The sequence below is a fragment of the Zonotrichia leucophrys genome, chromosome 1 (genome assembly GCF_028769735.1).
Source record: "Zonotrichia leucophrys gambelii isolate GWCS_2022_RI chromosome 1, RI_Zleu_2.0, whole genome shotgun sequence".
In the NCBI taxonomy this organism is placed as follows: domain Eukaryota; kingdom Metazoa; phylum Chordata; class Aves; order Passeriformes; family Passerellidae; genus Zonotrichia; species Zonotrichia leucophrys.
In genome coordinates this window covers 96,609,744-96,637,684 of record NC_088169.1, presented here as the reverse complement: position 1 = coordinate 96,637,684, position 27,941 = coordinate 96,609,744, and the positions used below count along the sequence as shown (strand labels likewise).

The 27,941-nt window shown below is 40.1% G+C and overlaps 2 protein-coding genes across 3 annotated transcripts; both read left to right on the top strand.

The window, feature by feature from the left end:
- The first annotated feature begins 77 nt into the window (after positions 1-77).
- On the top strand, positions 78-7,373 carry ABHD10 (abhydrolase domain containing 10, depalmitoylase). Its single transcript, XM_064724671.1, has 5 exons — positions 78-221; positions 3,082-3,265; positions 4,083-4,194; positions 5,130-5,267; positions 6,306-7,373. The coding sequence occupies exons 1-5, from the start codon at positions 137-139 to the stop codon at positions 6,645-6,647; spliced, it is 861 nt and encodes a 286-aa protein (XP_064580741.1). The 5' UTR covers positions 78-136; the 3' UTR covers positions 6,648-7,373.
- Positions 7,374-16,582: 9,209 nt separating this feature from the next.
- TAGLN3 (transgelin 3) lies at positions 16,583-27,301 on the top strand. 2 transcript variants are annotated; one of them, XM_064724650.1, is made up of 6 exons: positions 16,583-16,719; positions 16,877-16,988; positions 17,406-17,587; positions 18,442-18,616; positions 23,138-23,240; positions 26,750-27,301. In XM_064724650.1, the coding sequence occupies exons 3-6, from the start codon at positions 17,408-17,410 to the stop codon at positions 26,889-26,891; spliced, it is 600 nt and encodes a 199-aa protein (XP_064580720.1). In that variant the 5' UTR covers positions 16,583-16,719; positions 16,877-16,988; positions 17,406-17,407; the 3' UTR covers positions 26,892-27,301. The 2 variants fall into 2 exon arrangements, with proteins under 2 accessions (XP_064580720.1, XP_064580729.1); XM_064724659.1 differs by having other exon boundaries at positions 16,616-16,772.
- The last annotated feature ends 640 nt before the right edge of the window (positions 27,302-27,941 follow it).

The window sequence follows — 27,941 nt, the reverse complement described above, 5'->3', positions numbered from 1 at the left end:
CTTGCGGCTTTTTTTATTGATAAAACTTTGCACTTTTCCAGGGAGGCCCCGCCCTGACCGCAGACCCGCTCCCGCTCCGCCCCTGCCGTCGCTTCACTCCCGCGGGAGGCGGGCGGCGCGTGCGCGCGCGGCGGCCATGGCGGGAGTGCTGGTGCGGGCCGGCCGTGCCTCGGCCCTGCGGGGATCGCTGTCACCGCTGAGGGCGGCTCGGGCATTCCTGGGTAAGGGAATAGCCGCGGGGAGCTCGGAGCAGAAGGACTGCCAGTCGGAGGGGAGAGGATCTGTTTCGGTGCCGACTGTGACGGCCACCGTGCGGCTCTTGGGCAGCTGCGAGTGGCACCCTTTCCTCCCCTTCAGGGCCGTCGCCATCGGGAAAGGCCGTGGCGCGGCTCTCTGGTGGGAATGAGCATCTTAAACTCGATCCCCTTCGCACGGGGTTCCTGACAGGCTTCTCCCCACGTGGCCCGCGGGGGAGCTCGGTAACTGTGCAGAGGGCAGCGCAAGTGCTTTCCTGCGTGTGTTTGGTTGGCTCTAAGCTCTTGCCCCGGTGGGTTTTCAGCAGCTGGGAATCGTGCGCCAGCGCTTGATCGGTTGTGAAACGTGCCTGCCTGTAAAGCTCCGTCAGGCACCTGAAAAGCTTTGCTGGCGTCCACTTCTGAGTGAGCTCGGCCTCTGCCCAAACACGCAGTGTCCCTTCCTTATGGGTCCTTGTCTGAGCTGTTGAGTTTATTCATTGCCTTTAATTGGACAGGTGGATCTCATTTAAGGTTGCTCAATGAGTAAAACTTTATTGCTACTACAGGTGCACATTTTCTAGCTTCATAAAAGCTTGAATACAGTGGGATTTTGTTTCTGTGTTCTTCTCCCTTTCTGCGTGTTTATAACAGTAATATTTTCAGAGTATCTGTTTATTTGAGTGTGTCTTTAGGTGCTCTGGGACCAGGCCGAGCAGCAGTTCCTGCTGGAATGTGGATGGTTGCATGAAACGGAGTGTGGATGGAGTTGAGTCCATTTACCTGTCACATTAGCATTAATCTGCTGCTGCTGGGAGTGGGGAGATCTTTGTGCAGGAATATTCGCAGAGTTCAGGGAACTTCTTTGGCTTTGATGCGTAATGTAACACTGGTCTCAGTCACAGTTTCTGATGTTCATAAAAGTTCACAGTGACTCCAATATTAAGAGAATTCCATAGATACCATCAGGCAAGGGTCCTGTGGTCTTACTACAGCTATCACCTTCTGTCTGTAACTTGCTTTTATAAACACTAGTACCTGCCTTGCACCCTTCAGAAATGTTTCTCTGCTCTTAATAAGGTCTTTCCTAAAATCAGGAGGAGAAATTACTGGGTGGTTGCTGATGGTTTTGTTTGTCTGAAGAGAAATCTGAGAGAGTGACAGCATTGAGTTTTGCTTTTGGGTTGGCTGCAGTGTTTGCTTTTGGGGTTTGCATTTATTCAGGTTGGAATTGCTGCTGGTGCTTCCATTAACTTGTTAAATGGAAGAATAGTTTGTGAAATCGCTTAGATAGTGTTTGTGTCTTGCAGCTGCAGTTGGAACCCTGCCCAATATCAAAGTAATTTGAGGACACCTCCAGGGTGTTGTAGCATGGAAGACAGTGGCTTCAGAGATGGTTATCAGGGCTTAAGGGGGAGAAAAATATTCCCAGTTATTTTTCTATTAAATTTAGCACTTCTTGGTTCATCTCTTATTGGCACTTGCACTCTACTGGCCCTGAAGAAGTGACTGGCTCAGTGAGAGACACACACAAATCAAAAGCCACAGTGTGGATGCATCTGAATACCTTTACTGTGGAAGTCATTCACCTTTATAAACAACTCATGCCTCAGTAGGATAAAGAACTACCTCATTGTTTGAGGAGCAATTTAATGGTTTAAATCTGTAGTTCAAATGATGCCATTTCTGTTGGACTCTAAGAAATTTCTGAATGCTAGCTGCACCCTGTATCTGTTATGTATCCACACGTACTCATGCACATCCAAGTTTAACAACAAGCTAACCCCCCAAAACCCCTTGAATGTAATCTCTCTGATAGTGACAGAACTCAAGGCTGCAAGACAGCTAAGTGGTGTGATACTGTCAGGGCTTGGGTTTTGTACTATTTATCCACACCTGACACTTTATTTTGGGTTGCATCATTTCTGTGCCCTCCTGTTGAAGAGCCCGTGAGGTTCTAATCTAAGAATTAAGAATGTCAGAGTCTTAGAATACTTGACCAAGCTTTCAGTTTAACAAATTGCCTTGCTGCGGTGGATAATAGAGTGGATTAAGTCTCCTTAATAGCTTTCCAGGAATTACTTTTCCTCACCTGCAGTAGAGGTACAATTGACTGCTAAAGTTAGATTAAATCCTGTAGCAGCTGTTGAGATTCAGCAGAATTATTAATTAGTTAGCATTTCCTCTGTTAATTTCCTTGTTTGATGTTATTTATTTAATTTGGTTTAAACAATGCTAATGTTGTTTTATGCTCGTCATGATGAAAAAGTTAGGCACAAGATTCTTTCCCATTTCTTGATTATGAACTTGCCCCTATACCCCATATATTGTGTGGATCCAGGGCTTTGATAAAGGTGAAATTTTATCCTTCAGTTTTAATTCTAATGAAAAATTTGTCACCTCCTGTACTCGTAAACTTCCATTGCACAGAGTACACTAATCTCAAAATTATGCTTTTTGAAAATAAAAGTTTAAACTAAGCAGATATTAAATGGGAATATTTTTTGGTGAAACGAGTAAATGTGTTCAAGATGAAACATGAGGACTGATGAAGTCTAGGAAGCCTGAGAGTTTGTTTTCAGTCAACCACTTTGCTAATTGGTGAGTGAACTCTCTACATGGTTGGCATTTAATGATTTGAGAATGAATCGCAATAAACTTTGTCTTTCAGGTTCATCAATACTTGTCAGTCATTAAAGAACGTAGGAGATGCTTTTTTCATCTCTCTTGAGCCAAAAGACGTTATTTTCACATAATGTGTCCATATTTTCCAAACCCTGGTTTCATGAAAACTTGTTTTTCTGCCAAGGTTATCATGATGATTGTATTAAATAGCTCCTCTTACTAGTTTGCAGGCTGAAGTCATCGGTCAGCTTTCTCACTCGACCAGATCGACCAAATATTGCTTATCAGAAACTAAAAGGAAGAAATCCAGGGGTTATTTTCCTTCCAGGCTTCAATTCAAATATGAACGGTCAGAAAGCAACTGCCCTTGAAGATTTCTGCAAATCGTTAGGTCATGCCTTCATCAGGTACATAGAGGAATATCTATGAAAATTAAACTAGTCTCATGAGTTGTGGGAAGGCTTATAACATAAATACATAAACTTTGGCATTTGGATTGGTGTGCTCCCTGTGCTAAGGGAGCTCATATACAAGACGAGAATTCTTTCTCCTGTTTCCAAATGTAGGATGTCTATCAGTACAGAGACTGAGGTAAATCAGGAGAATGTATTCTGAAAGTAACTCAGAAAAGTCTCTAATTTTCTGTAGTATAACCAGTGCTACCTGTTACAATCAGGCTGTAGGCCTAAAAGTTTAAAATTAAGGACCTGGAGTTCTGTTTTTTTAAGTTACCACAGTAAGCACTGTCCTTTTGTGCCAAGTCCGATTAAGCTACCCTGTGTCTTCTGTGGGTTTAGAAGAACATGCCCCTGCTTGGTGATGCTGTCCTTTGATGGATGAGGTTGAATGCTATCTGTCTGAATGTGTCATAAGTCTTCATGTTTGGGTTCAGTGTTTGAAAGAGTTTGTACATTTTAAAAGTACCTTTAAAATTCAAGTGTCTGAGGGTTTTTTTTGTCTGTAAGGGAAATTTTTTGCCTATTCTTGTAAATTATGATGCTCTATCAAATGATAGAGAATGCTGCATTGCATAACTTAGTTGTGTTTGTTGGATTTAGACTGGCTTCATGTGATTTCTGGTTCTAGTGATAAACAGGACCAAGTAAGAAAATACTCACTGTGGTATCTTGTTCCCTGCTGATTTGATTATACAGTAGTATTTATTTAGTGTCTGTGTTGCTGTAGACAGTACTATGACTTTCCTGTTGATGGTTATTTTTTCAGATTTGACTATACAGGATGTGGAAGTTCAGATGGTAAATTTGAAGAGTGTACAATTGGGAAGTGGAGAAAAGATGTTCTGTCTATACTGGATGAACTTACAGATGGACCACAGGTTATATTTTATTTTTAAATATAGAATGCTGTTTTTCCCTCAGGGTAGAATCTTCATCCACAATATGCCATAATAGCTCTGGTCAGCAGTAGCTTTTGCTGAACAGCTGACACCTGCTCACTTCCAAGCTGAATCATTTGAGCAGTCACATTCATAGGAGCTCTTTTGCAGGCAGGTAGGTCACGAAATCATGGAAGCATGCATTGGCAGGACCTCCTGGAGGCTGTTTATTAGAATCTCCTGCTCAGAGTGGGTCTGTTGTCCCAGAGAGTCTGAGAAAGCCTCATGGTGGAGGTGCCACCTGACAGGAGACAAGGAATTGTTTCTGTGCAGTGTGGCCCTGTTAATGAAAAAGTGTGTTACTGTCCCCTGCTGATGCATTCATTAAAGGATTTGCAGGAAGATTACAAGATGCTCCATATGATCAAATAGCTTTAAAAAACAGGCAGGAGAAGAAGCATTTGATTTCTTCAGTTACTTTAGAAATTGCTGTGAGAAACTTGGAATCTCCTACAACCTAGAAATACCTAATATTGTGTTTAAAACAATTTTGTATTATGAATTGCTTTTGTTTACTTCTTTCACTGCACTGAGTCTTTACCATGTGCATTTATCTTGAGAAGGAAACATAGAAGTATGCATATGATACTGAATTGTTTCAACTCTCATTTTGTTTACAGTGTTTCAGTCTCAGACAGCAATAACCAGCCATGCCAAACAGAATAATAAATACCAGATCTTGTGGTGCTTACTCAGGCAAAATTTCCATTGGAGGTGACAGCAGTTCTGCCTGGGTAAGGACAGCAGGATTATGCCCAAGGTTTATATAGTTAAACCAAGTGAAAACGGGTATTTTGTGCAAGAAGAAAAAAATCTATTAGCCATTTGCTGTAAAACACTATATTTTCTTCTCTTTTTTTACTTTTGTTTTCCAGATTCTGGTGGGCTCCAGCATGGGTGGATGGCTGATGCTTCATGCTGCTATAGCACGTCCAGATAAAGTAGCTGCTCTGGTTGGAGTTGCTGTAGCAGCAGATCACGTTGTAACAACTTTTAAGAGGCTTCCTATTGAGGTAAATGTTGATGGTTGACTTTTGCGCAGTCTAAAAATCTTACCAAGAATTTAAGAAATGATGTTATTTAAACTGTACTTTTCCTGCAAATTTTGGGGTAAGTTTTCTGTGTTTGATTAATGTAAGCTTACAGTATGAGACTAGTGTGAGCACTAGCCAGAGTGTACTTACATTACTGTGGTTTAGAGGATGTGAAGTCAGATCCCTACTGTTTGCAGTTCATTAGATTTCAATTTTGAATATCTTATATTTGCATTGGAATTGGATCCTTGTGCTTGGAAGGATGCAGAAGTAGCCATTAAAGTAGTTGAGGTTTCACTGGATGAGATGCGTATAGAGTGTGCATAGAAAGGAAATTCTTCAGATTAGTGTGTTTGTAAAGCCTGTGAGATTTGGGTAGTAGGAACTGCCCTTTTGAGATTCTTCCTTAATGGTAATAATATCTAGTCTTTAGGAAAGTAAATGAGGTGTTACATGGCAATAAATAGTGTGTGCCTTAGAATAAAGAAAATATTTTCCCAATTTATTTGGGTTTTTTCTAAGGTACTTTGTAGTGTCAGTATTACTATTTAGGATTCAGAATCTGAAAATACATAAGAATCTGGAAATGTAGTATTTAGAGACACCTACTGTGGCAAAGACTGAAAAGACTGATCACTGGACAATGTCTTTTCCCTAGGATTTCCCCTTGTTTGTGGATCAGTGAACTGATTGAAGCCAAGGAGATTTACTGTTCATGGTGGCAATACATATTTTTCTTTTCTGATAGAGCCTGGCTAAGAAACTTAATTTCATTGGAGAATTTTAACTAGATTAATTTGCAGGAGAGGTTTGGAGAGGAGATTTTGTGACATGGTAGGGGATTTGTCCTCTCAGATGCTGTGAGGAGAACAGGAATACACCCATGATAGTAAAAATCAACAAGGTGAAATTTTATGCTTGGGGGAGTCTTACTGCTTTTAGAACAGAAATAAGATTAGGTACTCTTAAGTACTCCTAACATGTGTTTTGTCCATTCTTTGCTCTCTTTTTATATAGGCACAAAAAGAAATAGAAGAAAAGGGTGAATGGAAGTATCAAACAAAGCAAAATGAAGAAGGCTATTACTCCTTGACCTATGACTTTATCAGAGAAGCAGAAAATCACTGCGTGCTGAATAGTCCTATTCCTGTGACATGTCCCATACGCCTTATTCATGGCATGAAGGATGGGGATGTCCCTTGGGAGATCTCTATGCAAGTTGCTGACCGTGTTTTGAGCAAGGACGTGGATGTTATCCTCCGCAAAATCGGCCAGCATCGGATGAGTGACAAGGAGGATACAAAGCTCCTTGTGAATACTGTTGATGATCTAATTGACAAGCTGTCAACAGTAGCATAAGCTGAAGAGTAGCATTAGTGCATGAACTCTACACCTGACTCTTTTCCTTGAATAACAGAAGCCTTGTTCTTACCCAGATGGTGGCAAGCTTGTGACTGTCACAGTAGGAACTGAGCTTTATCTGCTGTTTCCTTACCTCTGTTTCGTAAATACAGGAATTGTATTATTGCTGCATTTGCACACAGCCCAAAGTGTGAAGGGGTGCTGCTATTGTGTTCAGAACCTCTCCTTCACCATTTTACCCATTTTTTTTCCACAAATTCCCTATAATTTTGTACTGACATGTTGATTACTTTTTGTTGCTATTGGCCTGTACAGTAAAACTTTATTTTCACATCTTTGACACCTCTTACTGTCTTTCCACTATAACATCATTGTATCTTATGTCTAAACCATCTGTGCAAGGCAGACTACAACTTGAGTGTTTACTGAAGTTAGTTATTAGAATAGTTAGTACCGTGAAACACAATAAACAGATTTCAGATAAATCGTTATTTTGTTCTGAAATGCTGTTAAAAAGTGGAAAGCACACCCTGATGGCGTACTTGTGGCACTGCATAGGGAAGAATTTGATTTCGAAGAAAGCAGGGCCTCAAAGCCTTAAGAGTTCTTTATCTGTGCTTGTCAGGAGGGTGTCTGTGATCTTCTCCCGGCTGCCATTTGTCGTTCATTTGTGGGCCTACTGTTAAGGAAACAATAAATAATCTTGATGTAAACTGAAAATGGATCAATAAGATTACTTTAATAGTAACTTCTTCAAAGTAGGGAGTACAGTGCCACAGAGCACCGTTGCTTCTTTCCCACGACTTGAGAGCTGTGGATTGCTGGGCACAGTGTCTTCTTCAGCTGCATGAGTCCAACCCTGAGAAGCTGTAAATGGAACTTGATAGCTGAATAAGTCTTAAAATGTAAATCCATGGAATTTATTAGGAAATTGATTTAATTGCTAATATGACTGTTACCTGGGTTTTGTACAGAAATACAGTACCATTCGTACACTTGAGAGAGAGGCTGGAAATAGTTCAGGCTGGCCTTAATGTGTAACATCAGTCAAAAGCATATAATTCTTTCTGGGTTTATTATTTGAAGTAGTAAATGGCATCACTATTATTACCTTAAAAAACTAGAGCTGCTGGGGGTAAGGTATTTCTAGAGAGTAAGTCATTTTCAGTTTTAGCTATGTCAGTAGAAGTGTGCTGAACAGGGCTTTGCTGAGGCAATGGGTTTTAATTTTAAAAAAACACCACAAACAACCAAAGTTAAAAAGAAACCAAAAACACAGCAACAACAAAACCAAAATTTTTTTTGATGAGTTCCTGTGAACTACAGTTCTGTTTAGGCTTGCAAAAACAAGCTGTGATAGAAAAAATCTGAATTTGGTATAAGAGTAAAAAAAGATGGCTCTTGTTTAGGTGCAAATTTTCTACTTCAAATGTACCAATTCCCTAACTTAGTGAATGGTTTGGTTTGGAAGGGACCTTAAACATCATCTGGTTCCAGCCACCATCCCATGGGCAGGGATATATTCCACTAGACCAGGTTGCTCAGAGCCCCATCCAACCTGGCTGTGAACACTTCCAGAGACTGGGCATCCACAACTCCTACGAGCAACTTGTTCCAGTGCCTCACAGTAAAGAATTTTTCCCTAATTATCTGATCTAAACCTAGTCTCTAAGTTTGAACCCATTCTTCCCCTTGTTCTGTCACAACATGCTCTTATAGTCTCTATCCAGCTCAGGATGATCTAGATTGGGATAATTGCTTGAGGAAATGAGAACATTTCATCAAATCTTGTTCCCAAATATTTCTGGCATAGACTGTTCCTCTGTTTGTATCACTATGCAATTCACTTTAGCTTTAAAACCTCTGAAATATGTTTCTAACTTTTGAGAAAGTTAATGCAAATGGCATTCCTGGAGTTGGAGCTGTGTTCATGTTTATATACTGTTAAGCAGTTGTCATCTTTGTATGTGTTTGTATGACTTGCATCTGATAATACCTAAAAACCAGATTTTACGGGTTTTAAAGATGCAGTCAAATCAAAATTATTTTAAAACTTTGTGCCCTAAGCCATGATACGTTTTTAAATCCAGTTTTGTCACATCTTGGATTAGTTTGGCTCATAATGGAAGAAGAGGCTGAAACAAGTGGACTGCAATAATTTCAAAGTAATTAATTTTAATTAATGCCAAGAGTTACCAGTTGTAATAGATATGCTTTTTCTTCACATATATTAAAGTTACTTCAGTGACTGAAAAGTTTTGAGCTTTTTTTTTTAATAGGGAATTATACCTGTAAATACTCAATTTAATACTTCAGACAAGGTAAAGGCTTTGTGTGCCTGCACAAACTGTAGCTGTGTATTCATCTTGAAAGAGTTGCATTGTATTCATCCTTCATGTTAGCCTTTATTATATAATTGGTATTTTACAGGTAAGATGTCTGTTGCAATGCCTTAGAGCAAGATAGGTGAAAGCAAATGTGAAGTGGAGCAGTTGTATAAAGAGTTTTCAGGAGGGCTTTTTTCCTTGTTTGCGGTTTGTGTTTTGTGTTGTTGCCCCCTCCATTATTCTCCTGTAATAACATGAGGTGGGAGAATTCATTGTAACAGTGGTTGCTGAAACCACAGCATTACTGAAAAGTCCTGTTTTCCTTCTCTGCTGGCGAAATGTGGTAGCATTTACAGTACAGGTACACCCAAAGTTTGTTACATATAGTCTAAATGCAAAGGCAGAGATTGTACTTTTTTCATAAAGACAATATTCCAGGTAGTGTTTTGAAATTCAGGGCATGCTAGTGTCCTTCTCTCTGTGCTCACTTTTTGTTTTTGTATATCAGGTTTGCTTAAATATGAAGAGGTAGACTTATGCAGACAGACCTTTTTCTCTGACTTTGGTGTAGTAATTCCATTGATATTTATCTTTGCAAACATAAGCATTTTCCCTGTGTTCATGCTGGGAATTACCATAGTTTTGACTGTTGGTAACTTTGCATGTTCAGGTGCCTGAAAGAAGGGATAATGATAACTAGGGAGATTTACATCCTACCTCTGAGCAGCTGTTCACCTACCAGGAAGTTTTGACAATCTCAAATAATGTGGCATTCACATATTACTGTGTCATTCCAGATTGGTAGTGTTTTGTCTTCTGTATTAATGCCTGGGGCATGGCTTTTTTCTTTGTTAGATGCCTACATAGTAATTATTTTCAGTATTAATCATGCTTTAAAAACTAGTATTTCATTCCTCTGTAGAGATACTGTATTAAAATAGGATGTTACACACTTGGAAAGCTCTGCATGATGCAGATTTTTAAAATAATTTGTAATTAATTATGTTCTGTTTTGGGATTTTTTTTGTTTAACAGACTGCTTATTTGTTGACAAATGCAAAGCATTTTGTGAACATATAATGTACAATAAGCTTTATTCACATGAAATATTCCGTTTCTAAAGCTAACTCAACTTGTTTCCTAATAAACAAGTGCTCTTATTTTGCTTATATTGAGCTGTACTTCCACGGTTTTAGATACATGTATATTTTATCTTGTTAAATATTCTACTTGTTTTGTCTCTCCTCTTGTTTGGTTTTGTATTACACACCATCTGATTTGAGCTTTTTGGTTTTGGGGGGTTTTTTAACTTAATTGGTGTTAAGTGTTTCATGTAGTTTCAGTTTAGCTAAGCTGTTTTCTCTTGCTTCAACACTACATTTAAAAAAGACAGTGTTCACAACAAAAGCCTGGCTGGATAGGCCTTAGAAGAACCACCTCCTACTGTTTTATTTTTATGTTAATTTTGGTTATGTGCTCTCTTGGACATGCTGTTACTCAATGGGGCTAAAAGATTTATGGTACCATACTTTTCATACCAAATTAAAATGTGCTTAGAGAGGAACATTCAACTGGTGACTTGTCTGCAGCTGCTCAACTACCTTCAGTGTTCCAGTTATGATGCAATACAGAGTTGTAACATTTTCTGAACTGGTGCTGTGGTCAGAGTTTCTACATTAGGTTTGTGCTTGTAATTTCTTTCTCCTCTAGCAGGAAAAAAACCCAAACAAATGGGGGGGAAAATCGTGTCCTGGGGAATAATGTGATTTGAACTTGTTTTCTAAGCCACTCAGTTGTGCTGTTACAAAGAGACCTACCTTACCCTTTCACATTTTTTTGGTTTTCTCAAATGCTGAACAGTTACATTATAATTAAGGCTTCTGGGGAAATAGAAGAGGGCTCTGTGTTTGACCTGTCTTTGAGATGAGCAACCTCTCTGCTTTGTGTTGATGACCAAATTCATTAAGATGTGTACGAATGTAAAATTTCACCAACGCTTGGTGGAAATTCATCAGCTGTGTATGGAATGCAGACAGAAATACCAAATATCAGTGTGCACACTTACCCTTCTAAGTTTGTTCTCAAGCCCAGCAGGGACAAGAAAGGCAGAGGGAACTCAGCCATTACATTAAATAGCAGCCAGCTTGCTGAGCATGAGGTTTTAATGCCCTGTCAATGGCACTTTGCTTCTACTAGGTATTTTCTAAGGGAAGATTTTACTGTTGGGAAAGAGAGACAGAAATTAAGAGATTTCAGAAATGCACTGCTCATAGATTTACTGCATGTTGGTCAGTTTTTATAGCTCACATTTGCTTTGTGACCTCATCTCTCTTCAGTATATATTTGCCTAGAACAGAAAAACGTTACAGCCGTGGTCATGTAATACATTGATCTAAACTTTTTTACTGGACTTACTGCAGTCTGGTTGTAGGCTTGACCTTGTATTTCTCTTTCAAGTCCTACATATGTATGTTGTGTGGTCCAGTGCTTCTTTTCCATTAAAGAGAAATGGGCATCCTCCTTATGATGCAGTAATTACAGCTCACAGGTAGACACATTTTCAACATGCTACAATCTCTTGATTTGTGTCTGGCAAGGAGCATCAACTAGCTCTGCATTTATGTTTGGAAGGAAAAGCAAATGACAATTCCTAAAACTTCAAGTCATTTGGTTCTGAAATTAAAATACATATTTGAAATCTTTCTAGGCTAGCACATGGAAGGTTGTGTTCTTTTTAGGCCTTCTGATCTGCACCATGCTGTCTACTTGCCTCCCACTTGGCAACATGAGAAGGTCACTACTGCCTGCTGGGATGGAAGCAGGTGCTCATGTCAGTGGCAAAGATCTGCTGAACAGTAGTATACTTAGCAGTTGGAGTGATGCAAGTCAGCTGCCCAGAATGTAGCCTGGGAAAAGCATTCCCTGAAGCCTTCCTAGGATTGGATCTCAACTGTACAAGAATCCTTGGGTTTGGGGCTTAATTGGTTATGGCTTGCTAGCAGAAAGTGTGCTAGTCCTTGGGACAGTATCTCTTGAAAAAGTTCCTTAGAGCAAAGCTAAATCCTTAACCATAGGAAGCAGCATTTATGTAGTTAGAGGATTTGATCTTTTAGGGGGTTTTTGTTTGTAAATTCTGCTGTCTGTTTTGACCTGTATTTCAGTGAAGATGCTACTTCCTTTCTGTTCTACTGTGAATGTACATTGTAATGTATCATTTTCAAACCAAAGTAGTTCTCATGAGGTAGTGTTTTAGTTGGGAAGGGATAAGCAATTGATATGAAACCTTCGGGGTTTCTTTCAAAGGAGAATCCAGCACAAAACTTAGGAGGTCCTGAGAATTCAAATGTACAATTTACCTCCAAGGTCATCTTGAGTACTGGGAATGTTGACAATTATATCCATAGGAATTGGTTTCCAGTGCTAAGTGGTAACTGTTTCTGCTGGCGAGCTGCTTGGAAGGTGGTCAGTTGTAGCCACAGCTCTCTTCATAGAGAGCAGACGGCATGATTTTTCCAGGCATTTTCCTGAGGAAGGCTGTGAGAAGATCAGAGAAAAGAATGAGAAACGGTTATTATGTCCACTTGCTGCACCTGTTGTTGTACATATGTGGAATGTGTTATGGAGATTTGTTTACCAGAGGGTGGTTTCTTAATTGGACACTCATAATGGTGTTTGTATTGATTGACCAATTGGATCAGTCTGTATCAGGGTGACAAGTTTCTTAATAAGAAGTATAGTATAATATAGTAGAATAAAGCGATTGATCAGCCTTTGCAATCATGGAGTCAATGCTAATTATTACCCATCTGGGGGCCTGCAACAACATTCAGTGACTTACAAATTCCAGAAACACTTCTGTTCATGGCAGCCTTAGGAACTGCCTTGTTCTGCAGGCCGGAGTATTGGTGCATTCTCTTTTGTCACATAAATAGAAATGTCCTTCTTTACTGAATTACTTTTCTTTTAAACCCAAATTTGAGGTATTCCAAGTATGCTCTGCTTGGAGCATAACATCTTCAGAGCTGGCAAAGAAACCTTTTTGTGGGTGGAAGGGAAGATACTTGCTTAAGTTAGCATGTTTTGTCTTCAAGGACATCTAGACTGTAGATTTCAAAGTAATGAGGAAGTTAGTGTTTCTAAAATTAATGTTGTCCCCTGGTTCTGATAACTGCCACCTGTTTTTGCACAGTTAAAAGGAGGGCAATATTCCAATATTACCTTTTATCCCCTAGTCTGACTAGTTCTTTTGAGTAGAACATCTACAGCTATCTTATGACAAAGCAAGGCCATGCATAAAACCAAGGCTCTGCAGAACACTTTCCTGCCTTGAAGCTCCCAGAAAAAGGCCCTGTACCTAAACTAAGTTTGTACTGGACCTGAGCATGCCCTCCGCAACTCTAGAAAACCTGACATCACACATGGACATTCATGCAGGGAGGGTCTTTAAAAGCTCTTTGGAGGTTTCCTTTTGAAGGGAGGTTTGGAAAAGTTTAAAGTTTTGGAAAACTCCCTCTTTTTGTTTTGGTTGTTTTTATTTTTTTTAACTTAATAGTGAGAGGTCCATTATTGTACAGTGGCATACCAGGGAAATGGAGCCTGGGCTTCACAGTTATTCGTATTGCTGGACAGCTTTATGTGATGGGGATTCAACCCACCATACTTTGTAAGATTGTGCTTGGGGTAGCTGAAATACCAGGCTCTTTCTAAGGAATTAATTGCCAAACAGTGAATCTGACAAAGGTTAATGATTGCTCTGTGGTAGGATAGGTTTTACATTTTCTTATGTATTCTAGTTGGAACACATTGAAAGCTATTGAGTTACCCTGGATCTACATGTGAGTAGTGAGCTAGTTAATGTCAGTTGTTGGTTTTGGCAGCATTTATTTATAGGCACACAAAATTTTTTTTCAATTTATAGCATAATATTGTGATTATCTGGGAGCATAAGGGGAGAGTCATGGTGCTTACAGGCATGAAATGCTACTTCAATTATTCAAGCTTCAGCCCTAGGTTTTAGTCATAAATTCTAGTGTTGTGTTGCCAAGAAAAGTAAGAGGACAAATCCATTAGAAGCAGTAGGTGAAGTGTTCTAATGGTACTACCTTCACGTTGTAAACCTGCCTCTTTTTTCCACATCGCATTTCTAACCATCAGGCTTTAATCTCCCTGTGTCTGACATAAGGAACTTGAGCTTCTTCATTTGTTCTTTAACTTGTAGGAACATGTGTTTGCCATTTCTTAACTTCTGGTTTTGGTGAGATAAACTAATTTTCAGTTCTCCAGTTAGTGAAAGCACTATTTAAATTTACTTTACTCTTCCACTCCTTTTTATGAAAAGTAATTGTCAGAACTTGATATGATATTCCCATTGTTGTTGGTGCACCTCCTATGTTGTATTCAGCCTAGCCCTTCAATCCTAGGGTCTTACCCAACATCTTCATCATCCTCTGCATTTTTTTTACATCTGTTTTGTCATAGGACAGAGTGCTGCATTCTTAAAAGTACTTCTTCAATGATGGCTGGACTTTGGCTGCAGTAAAACACTTTTTGTCTGCTTTCACATAGACTGCTTTCAAAGAAGTTTATCTTTTTTGCTTACTCACATGAGCTGGGATCTTCTTAGGAGCCCGGGGTGGGGGGGAGGGGGAGGTTATTGACTTCTAATAACATTAACTAATTCAGGGCTGGGAACATATTCTTGTACAAACTGAATAAAATTTCCACCATCATTAATGATTTTTCAGTTACAGTCATATTACAGGATCTACTAGTTAGCCAGCTTTAATCTCTCTAATGTGTCATGTTGCTTCAGAATTGGTTAGTTCCCTAATCAACATGTCATGGAGTAGCCAACTAATATATTACAGAGCATCTAGTAAATTGCATCAACATTATCACTTTAAAAAAAAAATCTATTGTTTTCCCCAGGATTGATGGCACAGAAAGCAGGCTTATGATTTGTTTAAGTGGTACTTTGGAAATTATTGGTGGGGAGCTGGCATTTTTCCAATCCTCTGCTGTTTCTGAGTTTTTCAAAGGCTTATTAAAAATTGATATTGGTGGGCAAGCTTTTCAAGCTTTCCCAGTGTGGAATGGTCCTTCGAGAACAGATTGCACAGCCAACATCTGTGAAGGGTGAGACCTCTGCTCTGTGTCTTCAGAGAGTTAAATTACTCATCCCTGCCCCAAAGTTAGGAAACAGAGGTTGATGCAAAAGTAGGTGGCTTTCACGAAATCTTGTTGCCAAGGAGCACTGAGCCCCCTGGTGTGACCAGATGACCAGAAACTGCCAGGCACCCTAAGTAGCTCCCTTCTAAACAGACGAACACAAAAAGAAATGAAAGTGCAAAATAAATCTTATTGGTTGTGCCACTGGCCAAAGGATGTGAAGCCCAGCCCTTAACAGCTGCTTGAAAGGAAAGGATGTCAAATTAATATACTACCTATTCCTGTTACAGCTGCAGCCTGTTCCTTCTCTGATCTCCAGGCTGGACTTGCAGCCTTGGTTCCTGCACATCCGCTGTGTCTTCAGCCCCATGTTCACTGAGGCAGAAAGTGCCCAAGCGGTGGCCCTGTCACGTAGCATGCTCTGAGTTATGTAACCAAGTGCTTCATAGGGATTTAGAGCTACCAGTGCACAGAAGAGAAAGCACTAAATGAAATGCCTGTGGAGGACACAAATGAATTAGATCATCTATTAAATTTTTCATCTTTTGAGTCTGTTCAAGCCCAGCAGCATCAGAAGCAGTATAAGTCTGAGAATTCAGAATCTTAAAATGCGAAAGTAATGGATGAAGAGCCCATAATGAAACAGATATACATGGAGCTGTATTGCTTTTCTCCCTTTTTTTTCCTTTCTGAATACAGCAGCAGGAGTTTTGTTTGCCAAACTGACTATGTGTCCATCTTGGGTTTATCAACTTCCTTGCATATCAATCTGAACATTAATCATTTGCTAAAAGGAAGCTATTTCCTACTAGGGTGGATAATGCAGCATGAATGAAAGATATTTGACAGTCTTGCAGAGCTCGGAAAGAGGCAAAGTGATTTTATTTAATATAGGATTAAATCAGACCACAAGAAAAGTCTCATCTTAACTCTTCTCTCCCCTTCTACATTGTATGAGTGATATAATCAAAATTGAAAAGACTGTACATGGGCATAGCTGCCTTTCTATCACGGGAGGTTAGCTGACTCATAGCAGCAGAAAGTAAAATCCTTGTGCTTTATAGTAGGTTTGCTACTTTTCCGTGATTTCCCCTTGGTTTCAGTGGTTTGAGTTGTTTTTCAGGACACCATTCCACTATTTGATAGCCTAATATATACTGATGAGAGGGCGATAATAATATTCTACTACCTGCCTTCTCTTCCTTCACTTTTCATCCTATTGTCCCCTTGTTCAAACTTTTTATCAGCATTTGAACTGGGAATAGGAAAAATTATTTGTCACACTCTCAGCCTGTTATTGAGGTGCAGAACAGGGAGAAAAAAGGTTTGTTTCTGGCTTATGGCTAAAAAAAAACTAGATGTGTGGTAATTTCTGTCACATGCATTTAACAGAGTGCCTCTATTTGTGTTTCTGCCTATCTGTTACTGGGATGCTTGATGCAATTTGGGTCGATGCAGACTAGGTGGAGTAAATCTGAGCCAGTGGGGTGAGCAGTGCAAGGCTGAGGAGAGATGCATGAAAACAGACCACAGATGGGCGAGATAAACAGGCTCCCTGGGCTGTGACTGAGGAGGCAGGTCTCTTTAATGGCTCTTAGCAACGCCCCTGCTCTGACCCTCCCTATATGTGAGGAAAATCAAATCAATATACTGTTCTTCAAACCACAATGCTGCAGCAGCAGCAGGGCATTGTGACAGCCTGCATCTCTTAAATTCATCTTTGCTTTTCAGTGTGCTGATCTCTGGATATCCATCCTTGCATCTCTGCTGAGGAAGACTCTGCATCTTTAATCGGATTGCTTGAGCTCCCATGCACAACCTTCTTCTTATTAGCAAGTATTAGGTAGGCAATTTTAAAGTGCTTTTGGATTTGCAGGCAGCTGTAATGTTGATCTGACAACCCTATTGTATTCTCTATAAACATAGTAGAAGCTTCTCTTTAAAACCTACTGTGTTTTAAATCTTGCTTTTTTCTGTTTTTGTGTTTGGGTAGGGGGGACTGCTGTTTTTTCCTTCCTCTTAAAAAAGATGTAGCTAATTTGTGCTTTTGGAAAAGGACATTCCCTCGTTGATCCCTCCCCTGTTCTGTGGAGCTATAACCCGGTGCATATACAGTTACTTGCAGTGCTGATGAACATCTGTTCAACTGTCTAACATTTAGGGCAGGCTGCTTATTCTTTTATTCTTTAATTTTCCTGTGCATACTTCAAAGATGTGGACTGTGACTCTGCCCACTGAGTAAGTTCTCCCTTGTTTCCAGAGATGGCTAACAGAGGACCAAGCTATGGCTTAAGCCGAGAAGTTCAGGAAAAGATTGAACAGAAATACGATGCAGAATTAGAGTCTAGACTGGTGAACTGGATTATTGTACAGTGTGGAGAACAGATAGAGCACCCTCCTCCTGGAAGGCAACATTTTCAGACCTGGTTGATGGATGGAACAGTGAGTGTTTTGTCCAATTGCCCACTTTAATGTTTTTATCTGCACAGTGCTCCTGTGTTCTGTCTTCATTTAGATAAATTGATCAGAGCTCATGGTCAGTGCAGAAATATACATCTTAGGATCTGATTTATTTCCTTTTGACCAAGAGTCTTAATCTCAGAATATAAATTATCCTACTAGTACACTGAGATCAGTACAATATTTATGAATCTTATGAGTCATGCATGTTTTATATATAAGTATGACTCATTCCTTCAGCTTTTTCTCTCATGCAGTTAAATGAGATCTTTTTTAAAAACAAGATGTATACGTTTATCTTAAAGAAAAAATCAGTGTTGACAAGGAAAGGCAAAGAGATATAGCAAATTTGAAGGACAGGATTGTGTCATAACTGTCTTCTTGGGAATAATTCTGTCGCTAAAACATTGTATTCCATTGGTTTATTGAACAACAGGCAGATGCTGCTGTTTGCAGCAGCTGTAAGACTATGCTAATCATTGAATCTCTGCCAAAGTGACTTTAACAACATTTCAATTGATATTGCTTATTTTTTGACTTGGGCATTCAGCTTCTTCTCTGTCAGTTGTTATATAACCTCTACCAGTGATTGCTTTGCTGTTTCTAGCAGATTAGGATTTATATGGTTATGCTTTTGCCTCATTTAATGAAAGCTTTAATGCTTTTCTAATACACTTTGATTATTATCAATTCACTTTTTGTTTTTAACTGAAGAAATTATGTCCCTAACAGAAACTGGCCAGGCCAAAAGCATTTTGCAACATCACTTAATAAGCACAAATTGCCTTCTAGTTTGGTGCCTGCTTTCTAATTTTGTTTCTGTCTTTATCTCTCAGCTGTTATGCAAGTTAATAAACAGTTTGCATCCAAAGGGAAATGAGCCTATTGCAAAGATCTCTGAATCAAAAATGGCTTTCAAGCAGATGGAACAAATATCTCAGTTCTTAAAAGCTGCTGAAATCTACGGAGTAAGAACAACAGATATTTTCCAGACAGTGGATTTATGGGAAGGTAAAAATAATAAACTGAAAGTCAGTTTACAGTCTTCATTTTACTTTGCTTTGATGTGCATTTTGTCTTGGCATATTCTCTAATGTAATTATCTATTTTTTCTGTTTGCCTTACCTCATTTCCATGTTCTTCCAGTGCTGCATTATTTCTTCTGAGGGATTTATATTGCCCTGAGGGCATAACAGAACTCTTCCAAACTCACATGTTATCCAAAACCCCATCATTCTGATAAGAAATTCACAGGCCTAATAAAACAACTGTTCTCTCTGCTAATTATTTTAAAGTAAATAGTTCCTAATAAGAACATCAAAAACCCTGATTTTCTGATGACAAAATTTTATTGCAGTCTTCAAATTATAAGCAAAGCTTAAATTGGAGCTAAGAAATGCATTCCCAGGAGCATATGTGCTTCTGTGAAGCTTATGAGGGTTCATTTATGACTCGTGAGAAACAAAACTCACTGCTTAATGCCATGTTAGCTGACCTTCTCTCTCTAAGGAGACTTTTAGGAGAGGTCACTGGCAAGAGCAAAAAACCTCCGGGTGCTTCTGTGGTTTTACAGTAAGGCAGGTGAAGTCTCCCTCCCAGGCTGGAAATGGAAACTGCTTGTTCTAGTTGCTGAAGAGCTGAGTCATTTGTGCATTCATGGAGCTGGTTTTGCTCACTTCTATGGTGGTACATCCCATCCTGGTGTTCAAACCAAACACACTGTATATCCTGCATCTCCCTGGACAGGGTGATGCAATGCTTTGGCTAAGCACTCAGAGCAAAGACAGCTGCAGAGCAGTGAAAGGCACATATGAAAGGGACAAAAATCTTCCATGAGAACCAAACATGGAAAGAGGAAAACAATCCACTGAGAAAGCTGGCCAGCATAGTTTGTGTAGGAGCACACATCAAGAGAAATAAGTGGGGTGTGTTTTCACAGGCAGTTGGAATACATGTGGAAGAGGTCATTCCTCTGAAGGACAGCTGGAGAAATGAAAGACTAGGGAGCTCTTCATGAATGGGTTAGAGGGAAAGGACATACGGACAGATGGTGTTACTGGGATCTGTAAATGTCTCAGAGTGCCAGATTTGCTTGGCAAATCCATACCCTTGGCACAAGGGCAGGATTGTTTCTTCCAATTTAGTCTTTAGTGTTTTATGCAATCTATCTTTACATGTCTTAAATGAAGGGATTTTCACTTCTCTGAAGTAGCACCTTCCCACCCCTCAGCCTAGCAGACTGTTGAGAGAAAAGCTCCTAACTTGTAAGGGATGATAATTGCTCATTTCAGATGTTGTTCTTTACAGTCTTTTGCAACTCATAATGGCTTCCCACCATGCATATGAAAATATGGTACATTGATCCTTATGAGGAAAAGAACTTGTTTTGAAGACATAATGCTCTTACTGTTAGTGGCTGTCTCCTAATTTCCTTTCACTCATCACCTTTTCTCAACAGACATAAGGTGAAAAGATAGTAACTTCTAGAGGACAGGAAGTCAAAACAGAACTTGCATCCTAGGAGGAAGACATAGTAGGTTTTTCTTCACTGTTATTTTAAGACTTCCCAGACCTAATCTGTAGCTCCTCACTTTCCCACTCCCTTTTCATCCTTCCTGCTGCTCATTTCAGTGCTGGGATGACATAGTATGCCTGTCCAGTAGGGAGAGCTCTTTGTGTCTCACTGTAACTCTGACCTCTGGCATCTGTGCTGCTTCAGGGCTGAATTGTCTGGACAGGGATGCCTTAGCTGGGCAGAAAGAACACTCTCTATTTCACTGTTTCATAATTGCAGCACTCCTACACTTCACACCATAATCTCTTTAGAAAGAGAAATGTCAATGTAGGTTTATAGGGAAAGAAAAGTGTGTGACTGAGAAACAGCTTTCCCCTGGCACTAATTGTTTCTCATGAGCTTTTGCTTTGAAATTCTTAGCAATGATTAATGAAAATATTTTAGGATATGATCTACTGTTGGCTGTTTCAAGCTCACTCAGTCCATCTGTTGCACTTTTCTTCATCTCTTTGGCTTCTTGATCTAGGGGAAGTATCACCTCTTTTTTGGCCCCATCTTGCATAAATGTACTGTGCTGAGCAGCTTTCCCTGATCCACACCCAAGACATGTTTGCTGCCTGTTACAGATCCCTCCTTGATATACTTCCAGGCAGGCAACAGGCAGGTGAATCACTGGGTATTTTTTCAACATTTACAAAAAAAGCATTTCAGGAGTACTCTGCAGAGCGGTTCTCCATCTTTGTTTGAACTTTCTCCTTTCTGGACTTGGAGAGGAGGTCTTTCCAGATAGGTTTCGCCTAAAGAGAAAGGCTTGGAACAAGAACTGAGCAGAGACCCCTTCCTCCTTGTTTTAAAAACAGTGCCAAATTCCTATACAATGCTGTGCTATTCAAAGCACACACTGCAGAGGACACTGAGATGCAGGAGTGTCATCAGTGTGGGTCCCTGAAGAGAGGCTGAAGCTGTGGGCTAGGTGGGCGGCCCACATGGCTGTCAATAAACAAGTACTGGAGCTGAGGGAAGGCACTGACTACAATTTGCTGCAATACCAGAGTTGAACCTGGCTTCAGGGAAGGTGTATGATCCCTTCTGTCAGGTAACTGCACTGAAAATTTAAAATTTTTCCCTGCCTTTTTTTTTTTTTTATGCTGACCATCAAGCCCTTTGTATCCTTTGCTGGAGTAGGGCAAGTAACACAAGACCACTTGGATTCAGGTCTTCCCTCTCCCACAGCACTCCTCTTATGTAGCAAGGAGTCTCTGAAGAGCAGAGCTGTGGCTTTGTTTTGTCACATGTTATTCAGCTCCCATTTACCCAGTTTTCCCCCTGCAGCATCTCCCACTTTTCAAATGTGACAAATAAAGCAGAGCTGAGCACAGAGCATGGGGGGGCTGCCAGATGGCTCTGCAAGGCTGATCATCGTATTTCACTGCCTGTCTTTTGTTCCTTTTGCTTTTTTCCTTCGCTTGCCATCATTATTCAGCTGATTCACTTTTAAATCCTTCTCCACATCTCTTTTTATCCCAGGCAGTCACTGCTCTCCTGCTATAGAGGAGGCATCCCAAGGACATTGTATGTGGCATCTGTTACAGCATATGGTACATCTGCTGCTGTGGGAGCTCTTGGGGTTCCTGCCTCATGCTCCTCTGGGTGCGCCTGCAGATGTGCATGTGGGGAATGTCAGCTCTGTGGCTGCCCTCCCCAGCAAGGACCCTTCTGATGCAGTTTGCCTTAAATACAGTAAAATAAAAAAGTTCTGGAGGGCTGACAACTTATTTTATGAACAAATGGTCCCCTGCAGATAGGATTTTTATAAACTTTAGTAGTCTGTATGACAGCCACAGTTGGAAGCTGATAAATGTTTTCAGCTTTAGTGTGCTGTCCTTACTTCAGCCACTGTGTTACAGAGCCCTGGACTACATCTGCCTGTAATCAGGGTGATGCACCACAGAAACACAGAGTGTGCCCTGCTCCCCTCCCTCTACACTCCAACTCATCTACAGTGATGCCCATTAATATTGTTCCACTGGAGGTATTTCTGAATTCTGTTATCATCGTGTCTCTGGTGTCTCTTTTTTTCTGAATTGCTTGTTTTCACATGTGAAGAGTCAGAATTAGATCTGTTAACTAGACACATTACTTTAGGAAAGAGAAAGAACTGGAATGAAAGAGGCAAGGAGAGTAAAAAAAATGCTTATGGAAGAATTTAATAAGGGAGAGGCAAAAGGCAGATTTCCAATAACTTACTACCTCACACAAACTGGAAATACCTGCTGCAACTTATTTTCATTAGAAAGTATTCCAAAAGGTAGCATGTCTGGACTGGGTAATAAGTTATGTAACTTCTATTTGGCTAAAGCTGAGACAAGCCCTGACTTTGTGAACTGAGAAATGACATAAGATAGCATAGGGAGAACATGGGAAAATAGTGGACCAAATGGGAAAAATTAAAGGTATGAAACTGAATAGCATCATAGTAAGCAGGAAGGTTTAGGAAGGTGCTTTGATGGTAATTTGGGAAGGACTGATAGAATTTATCTGCACAGGATCTCTGCTGTGAGCTTTGTTACCACAGGGATTAAACTGTCTCTGAATAAACTGAGACACACCACACACTATTTAACACACTATTCTCCTTCAGCCACATTTTACTGACTATATTACCATTATTTGCATACCAGAATAATCTCTCCTTAGGAGAAAATTTTGTCAAAGTGGTTCTATAGACTTAAAATGGTATGGAGGAAGGCATTAAAATAATCAAAGGCTTGGAAATCTAGAAATGCCTGAAAAAGTAAGTTTTACTTTAACTCCATCCCTTTGTTGACTTTAATAAGCTCTTGCATGTCAGTATTTTCATTTCAGCTATGATAAAATAGCATTTATAGTTCTGTTAATGCACATCTTCAGGAACCTGGGAGAGTTAGTTAATACATCAGATAAAACTGGTTTTCAATGTGCCAAGCTATTTGTTGAGCAAAGATTTCCTACATTAATTTCACTGTGTGGCTTTCTAGGGAAGGACATGGCAGCAGTGCAGAGAACCTTGATGGCTTTGGGCAGTTTGGCAGTCACCAAGGATGATGGCTGCTACAAAGGAGATCCGTCCTGGTTCCACAGGTAAAATCCAGAGCTCAGCTGCCCACAGCTGTCTTCCCTGGGAAGCTAGTAATATCATCTGCCTTTAGGCTTTAAGGAAATTTATTCAGAAAGGAAGGGAAGAATATTTCCCAAGTTTCCTTGTAATAGTGAGATTTTTCTCTCTGGAGGCTACAGATGGGAAGCAGGAAAAGTGTACATTTGTCATCAGATTTGCTCTCTCCCATCAGATAGCAGACCGAAGGACTAAGGAAGACAAGGCTGTTGAGGATGTCTGTAAACCCTCAAGTAGCAACCCTCTCACTTAGCAAAGATAAGCATGAAGTCTCTTTACTTTTTTCATCCAGACAAAAATGATTTAATTTCCTAGGCTTCTTTATTCTTGGGGAGCACTGCTTATCTGTGAAGAAGTCTCTGTCTTGGCAAAGCTGTTTATTTGTTCTGAAGTTCCATTTATTTTGGCTAGGGAGGCTATAAAGCAGGGACAGGAAGAAAAGAAAATCCTCCCACAGGCATATTATTGACAAAAGTTTCTGCCATCCAAGAGTATCTCTTACACAGAAATGTGGAAGGCAGGTTAGCAAAGAGACTTCTGACTGCTTGTCTTTTCTTTGCTTGAATTTTCTGATGACTAGGTGAGGCTCAGCAAAAATAAAGCAAACTTCACTTTGTCTTAAACACCAAGCTGGTTAAACTCTGTTAAAATCTGAGATTTGAATTTCAGGTGAATAAATGCAAACTCCTATGTAAGTTTTGCTTTAACCTGATTTTATGAAATCAGGTTACATTAACTTAATACACTGCACAAATAGATTTATATTTATGGAATATAATTAGGTTTAAAATTTATATATTTCAAATCCAGTTACATTCTTTAATATAAACCAGACATGAAATCACTATGACCCAGACAGGCTTATTTGTTTTATGTAACTAAAACGAAGTCCCACATAGAAAAAATAATTTTCATCTGGACTCTTAATTGTGGGTAGGAACAGCTTTTTTTTGGCATGGATGAAGATGTGATCACCTCCCTTCTCTTCTAGCTGTCTGTCCAACCCATACTACTTGGATAGCCAATCCATATCCATTGCAGTCCCTGTGAAGCACCATGTTACAGTTGCTGCCTTAAGGAAAACCAGTGTTACGGCATTTTGCCAGTCAGGAGCTGTTTCCTGAGTAGCTTCCCTATCCCTTCAAGCAGACCAAACCCTCTCACTGCCACCCAGTGTTACTCATAATTCAGGGCTTTCAGGATGATTCTTAATTGCCTTAAGTTTAATTGAGAGACCAGTATCAAACAGAGTAAGAATATCCATGCAGGGATCTACAGTGATTAGGATAATGCCGCACTTGAGGTAAGCCATTTAACTTTCTATTGCCAGTGTCTCACATTCCCAGTGCCATCAGACTGATGTCCCTGTCCTTGCATAGCAAGATTCCTGGATCCACAGCTGTTTGTTATTCTGTGGCTTGGCAAACACAAGCACTAGTGTAAAGTCGGCACAAAAATTTGACAGATCTGGTGGGCTCAGTTTTAGGTAAGAGTGATGCCAGACAGGCAAAACAGAACTTGACATAGTGTGAGACATGGCAGCTGAGTAGATTTGCCTTCATCTCTTTTCTTAGTCTTAGTTTGGGCCATTTCCACTCATCTAAAAACAAATCTCATACATGTTATCTGTAAGACCATCATATACTAAAGGTGGGGCTTGTGATGGTAAAAATAACACTATATGATCCAAGCCACATATGTAATCAACTTTTATTAGTCTAGCCAGGCTATCCTTTAGTCTCTCCTTTTATTTCTTCTTTGCAGTTCTTATTTTTTTTTCGGTTTAATTACTTTTTGACTTTCTGTGGAAGTACTCATCAACATAGCAAAAAATTCTAGGAGGAAGGAGAAAAGAACAGTAGAATACTTTCCTGTTCTTTTAATTAAAATAGAGGCAGACACAGCGAACCTGAGATTCAATTAGGTAATAGGAGTTGTTCTAAAAACATCCTCTCATGAAGATCCTGGCAGTAGTTCGCTGCCTGTGTAAGTATTCTGGAAAAAAAATTAAGCACCAGTGAGAGGAGCCTGCTTTCTGAGGCACCACAGTTCTGTGTGCCTCCCCCAAAACAGTGAGTTTTCTGGCAAGAGCTGTGGGATCTGTGGTGGGCCTCTATAAGCTCTCTTATTAGCCTATACTTCACCACTTGAGGGCTCATTCTGGAAAATGACTGGTCAGCCCTGGTGTTCTGTGGATCTTTCTCCCCCTTCCACTTTGCTGGGCTTTCACGTGGGCGTGAGTTCGTCTCCTGCAATTTCCTGAACACCCTGAGCCTAACAGAGGGTTTAAGTGCTTTTTCAGACTTGAGCCAGGGTTGTCAGCACAGTGCAGGATCTCATCCTCATAGAGAGGATCATATTGATGGTTTTCAACCACAGCAGGTACCTAACCTAGTATTCTCATCTAGTGGAGGAATAGGAAAGAAAGGGGGAGCTATAACTTGAAGCCATACTGCTGCATAACCTGAAACCTAATCACAGGACAAACAGACACAGCAGGGAAATAGATTCTACACATGTGGGAGTAGAGTCTGGTAGTCCCTCAGTCTGGGACTCTGCTGTCATTTGATAACAATAGCCTGGTCCTTCTCCATCCTAAATTGCTTGTTTTCCTCACCTAGTAGAAATGAAAGATGAATCCAAGACGAACATTTTCTTGTGAGGCAGCAGAGTGCAAACTTTGCTCCTTCTGCATAGCTGCCACTTTGGCCTTCAGTGCTATTTTCAGAGAGAAAAAGGCTTCTTTTATGCTCCAACAAAGGTTCATTGATCCAAACGGCTTTTGAGACCAGGGACACTGAACAAAGTGGTCAGTAGGTTTTGGCAGAAGATAAAGAACTGTCATACAGTTAAGACACAGGTTCAACGGGCAAAGCCTATTGCTTAGGAGGTGAGAGATCTGGAAATGGCAACAAGGCAAACATTCTGTCCTGCTGACAACCAATGTCCCCTCTGCAAAAATGATTAAGTGCCTTCTCTGACCCACAGCTGTTCTGGGTACACTCAGCTTTTATTTAATCCACTGAGTTAAATTACACCAGTTTTTACTGTTGCTCTAGATGGGTATCAACTTGTAGTACAGCACAGGTAAGTGTCTTATTGATCAGATCCCATGGACTACAGCTGTTAAGAGCTATAGTGCTCAACATAAATTAACCCTATTTTGTGTTTTATATACAAAACTGTATAAATATTTTACCTGTCACAGCTTCTGGGGAAGTCCATTGGGGTTCTGCAATAACAGGGACAGTAAAAGTCTAAAGTACTATAGATTTGAGTAGAGCATTACTTCTGCAGGAAAGCAATTAGCTCAGCCAGTACAGTCCAGCACATGGGATGGGGCAAATGACTTAATGCATTACAAGGGATATGAGCCAATTCCAGATTGATTTTCATGATCACAATCTCTGTGATTTCATGATCCTACACAGAATGATATGTATGTATCTTGGTTTTTTTGTGTGTATCTGGACAGGAAAGCACAGCAGAATCGACGAGGATTTTCAGAAGAGCAGCTTCGGCAGGGACAGAATGTAATAGGCCTTCAGATGGGGAGCAACAAAGGAGCATCACAGTCGGGTATGACAGGCTATGGGATGCCAAGGCAGATTATCTAAAAGCATCTCTCTCTGTGGAGAAAACACTCTTTCTGCAGCATGGTCTATTAGGGAAAAAAAAAAAGAAAAAGAAAAAAATGCTTATTAGTTCCTTTTCTGCCTGGTTTTTAAAAGTTAGGCTCTCTAAGGTTTGGGGTATTTTTGGTTTGGTTTGTTTTCTTTGCAGCTGCAAGAGCTCACCTAGGAACTTGGGTTTTTGTGGTGGTATGTGTCAGTTCACAGCACGTGCGCACTGCTGCCTCCTACTTTTCACTTCTGAACTATGCAAAGGCAATTATTCTGTATTAATTTATTTGCAAAGTGTTATCTTCCATATTTGTCTCACGCTGCACTTGTATTTCAACCAATAACCTCATTCTTCAATTAGTGATGATATTGTTTGACTGAAGAATAAAGACAAAATAAAGATACCTCAAAGACTCTTTATTTAAAGGAGGTAAAAGCTGAAACCAACAACTACATGGTACAGTGCAGATGAGTTAAATATTTTCAATGGTCAATCTCTCTTATCTCTAACCCAGAGCGCTCTCTGAGTGACTCCCTGCTATAGTGTTTACAGTCTGTGTTATATGTTCAATTTAGTGTTTGTCTAAAGGCACACCCAAAGTATTTTCCTGAAAAGAAGATTTATTGTCCACTGAGTCTGATTCATGTAGTCACAGCCAATTTAGCTCAGATTTTTCTTGACATAGTATGCTGGGTCATCTGCAGCCCATAAACTTGTGGAGCAAGTTAAAATCAGTTTTATAGGGAAAGCAAAGGCCACATGTGAAAACAAAGCAAAGCAAGGATTAATTCAGTATTTCCCACTGGAAAGTAGACATTTATCCGCTTCCTGGAAAGCATGGCCTCAGCATGCATGATGGTTACTTGTCACCACAGTTATTCTCTTTTTCCTCTTCCCTGAGCTTTTGCTGCTGACCATGACACAATACGTATGGGATATCCTTTGGGCAGGCACTGTCAGCTGTTCCAGCTGTGCATCTCCCAGCTTGTTGCCCACTCACAGTTGTGGGGACAGAATGAGAAAGAGAAAAGACCTTGGCACTG

Coding starts and splice junctions, on each gene's coding strand:
- ABHD10 (XM_064724671.1), top strand. CDS start 137: ATGGCGGGAGTGCTGGTGCGGGCCGGCCGTGCCTCGGCCCTGCGGGGA. Junction 222..3,081: donor GGCGGCTCGGGCATTCCTGG/GTAAGGGAATAG, acceptor TCCTCTTACTAG/TTTGCAGGCTGAAGTCATCG. Junction 3,266..4,082: donor TTAGGTCATGCCTTCATCAG/GTACATAGAGGA, acceptor TTATTTTTTCAG/ATTTGACTATACAGGATGTG.
- TAGLN3 (XM_064724650.1), top strand. CDS start 17,408: ATGGCTAACAGAGGACCAAGCTATGGCTTAAGCCGAGAAGTTCAGGAA. Junction 17,588..18,441: donor CCTGGTTGATGGATGGAACA/GTGAGTGTTTTG, acceptor TTTATCTCTCAG/CTGTTATGCAAGTTAATAAA. Junction 18,617..23,137: donor GACAGTGGATTTATGGGAAG/GTAAAAATAATA, acceptor GTGGCTTTCTAG/GGAAGGACATGGCAGCAGTG.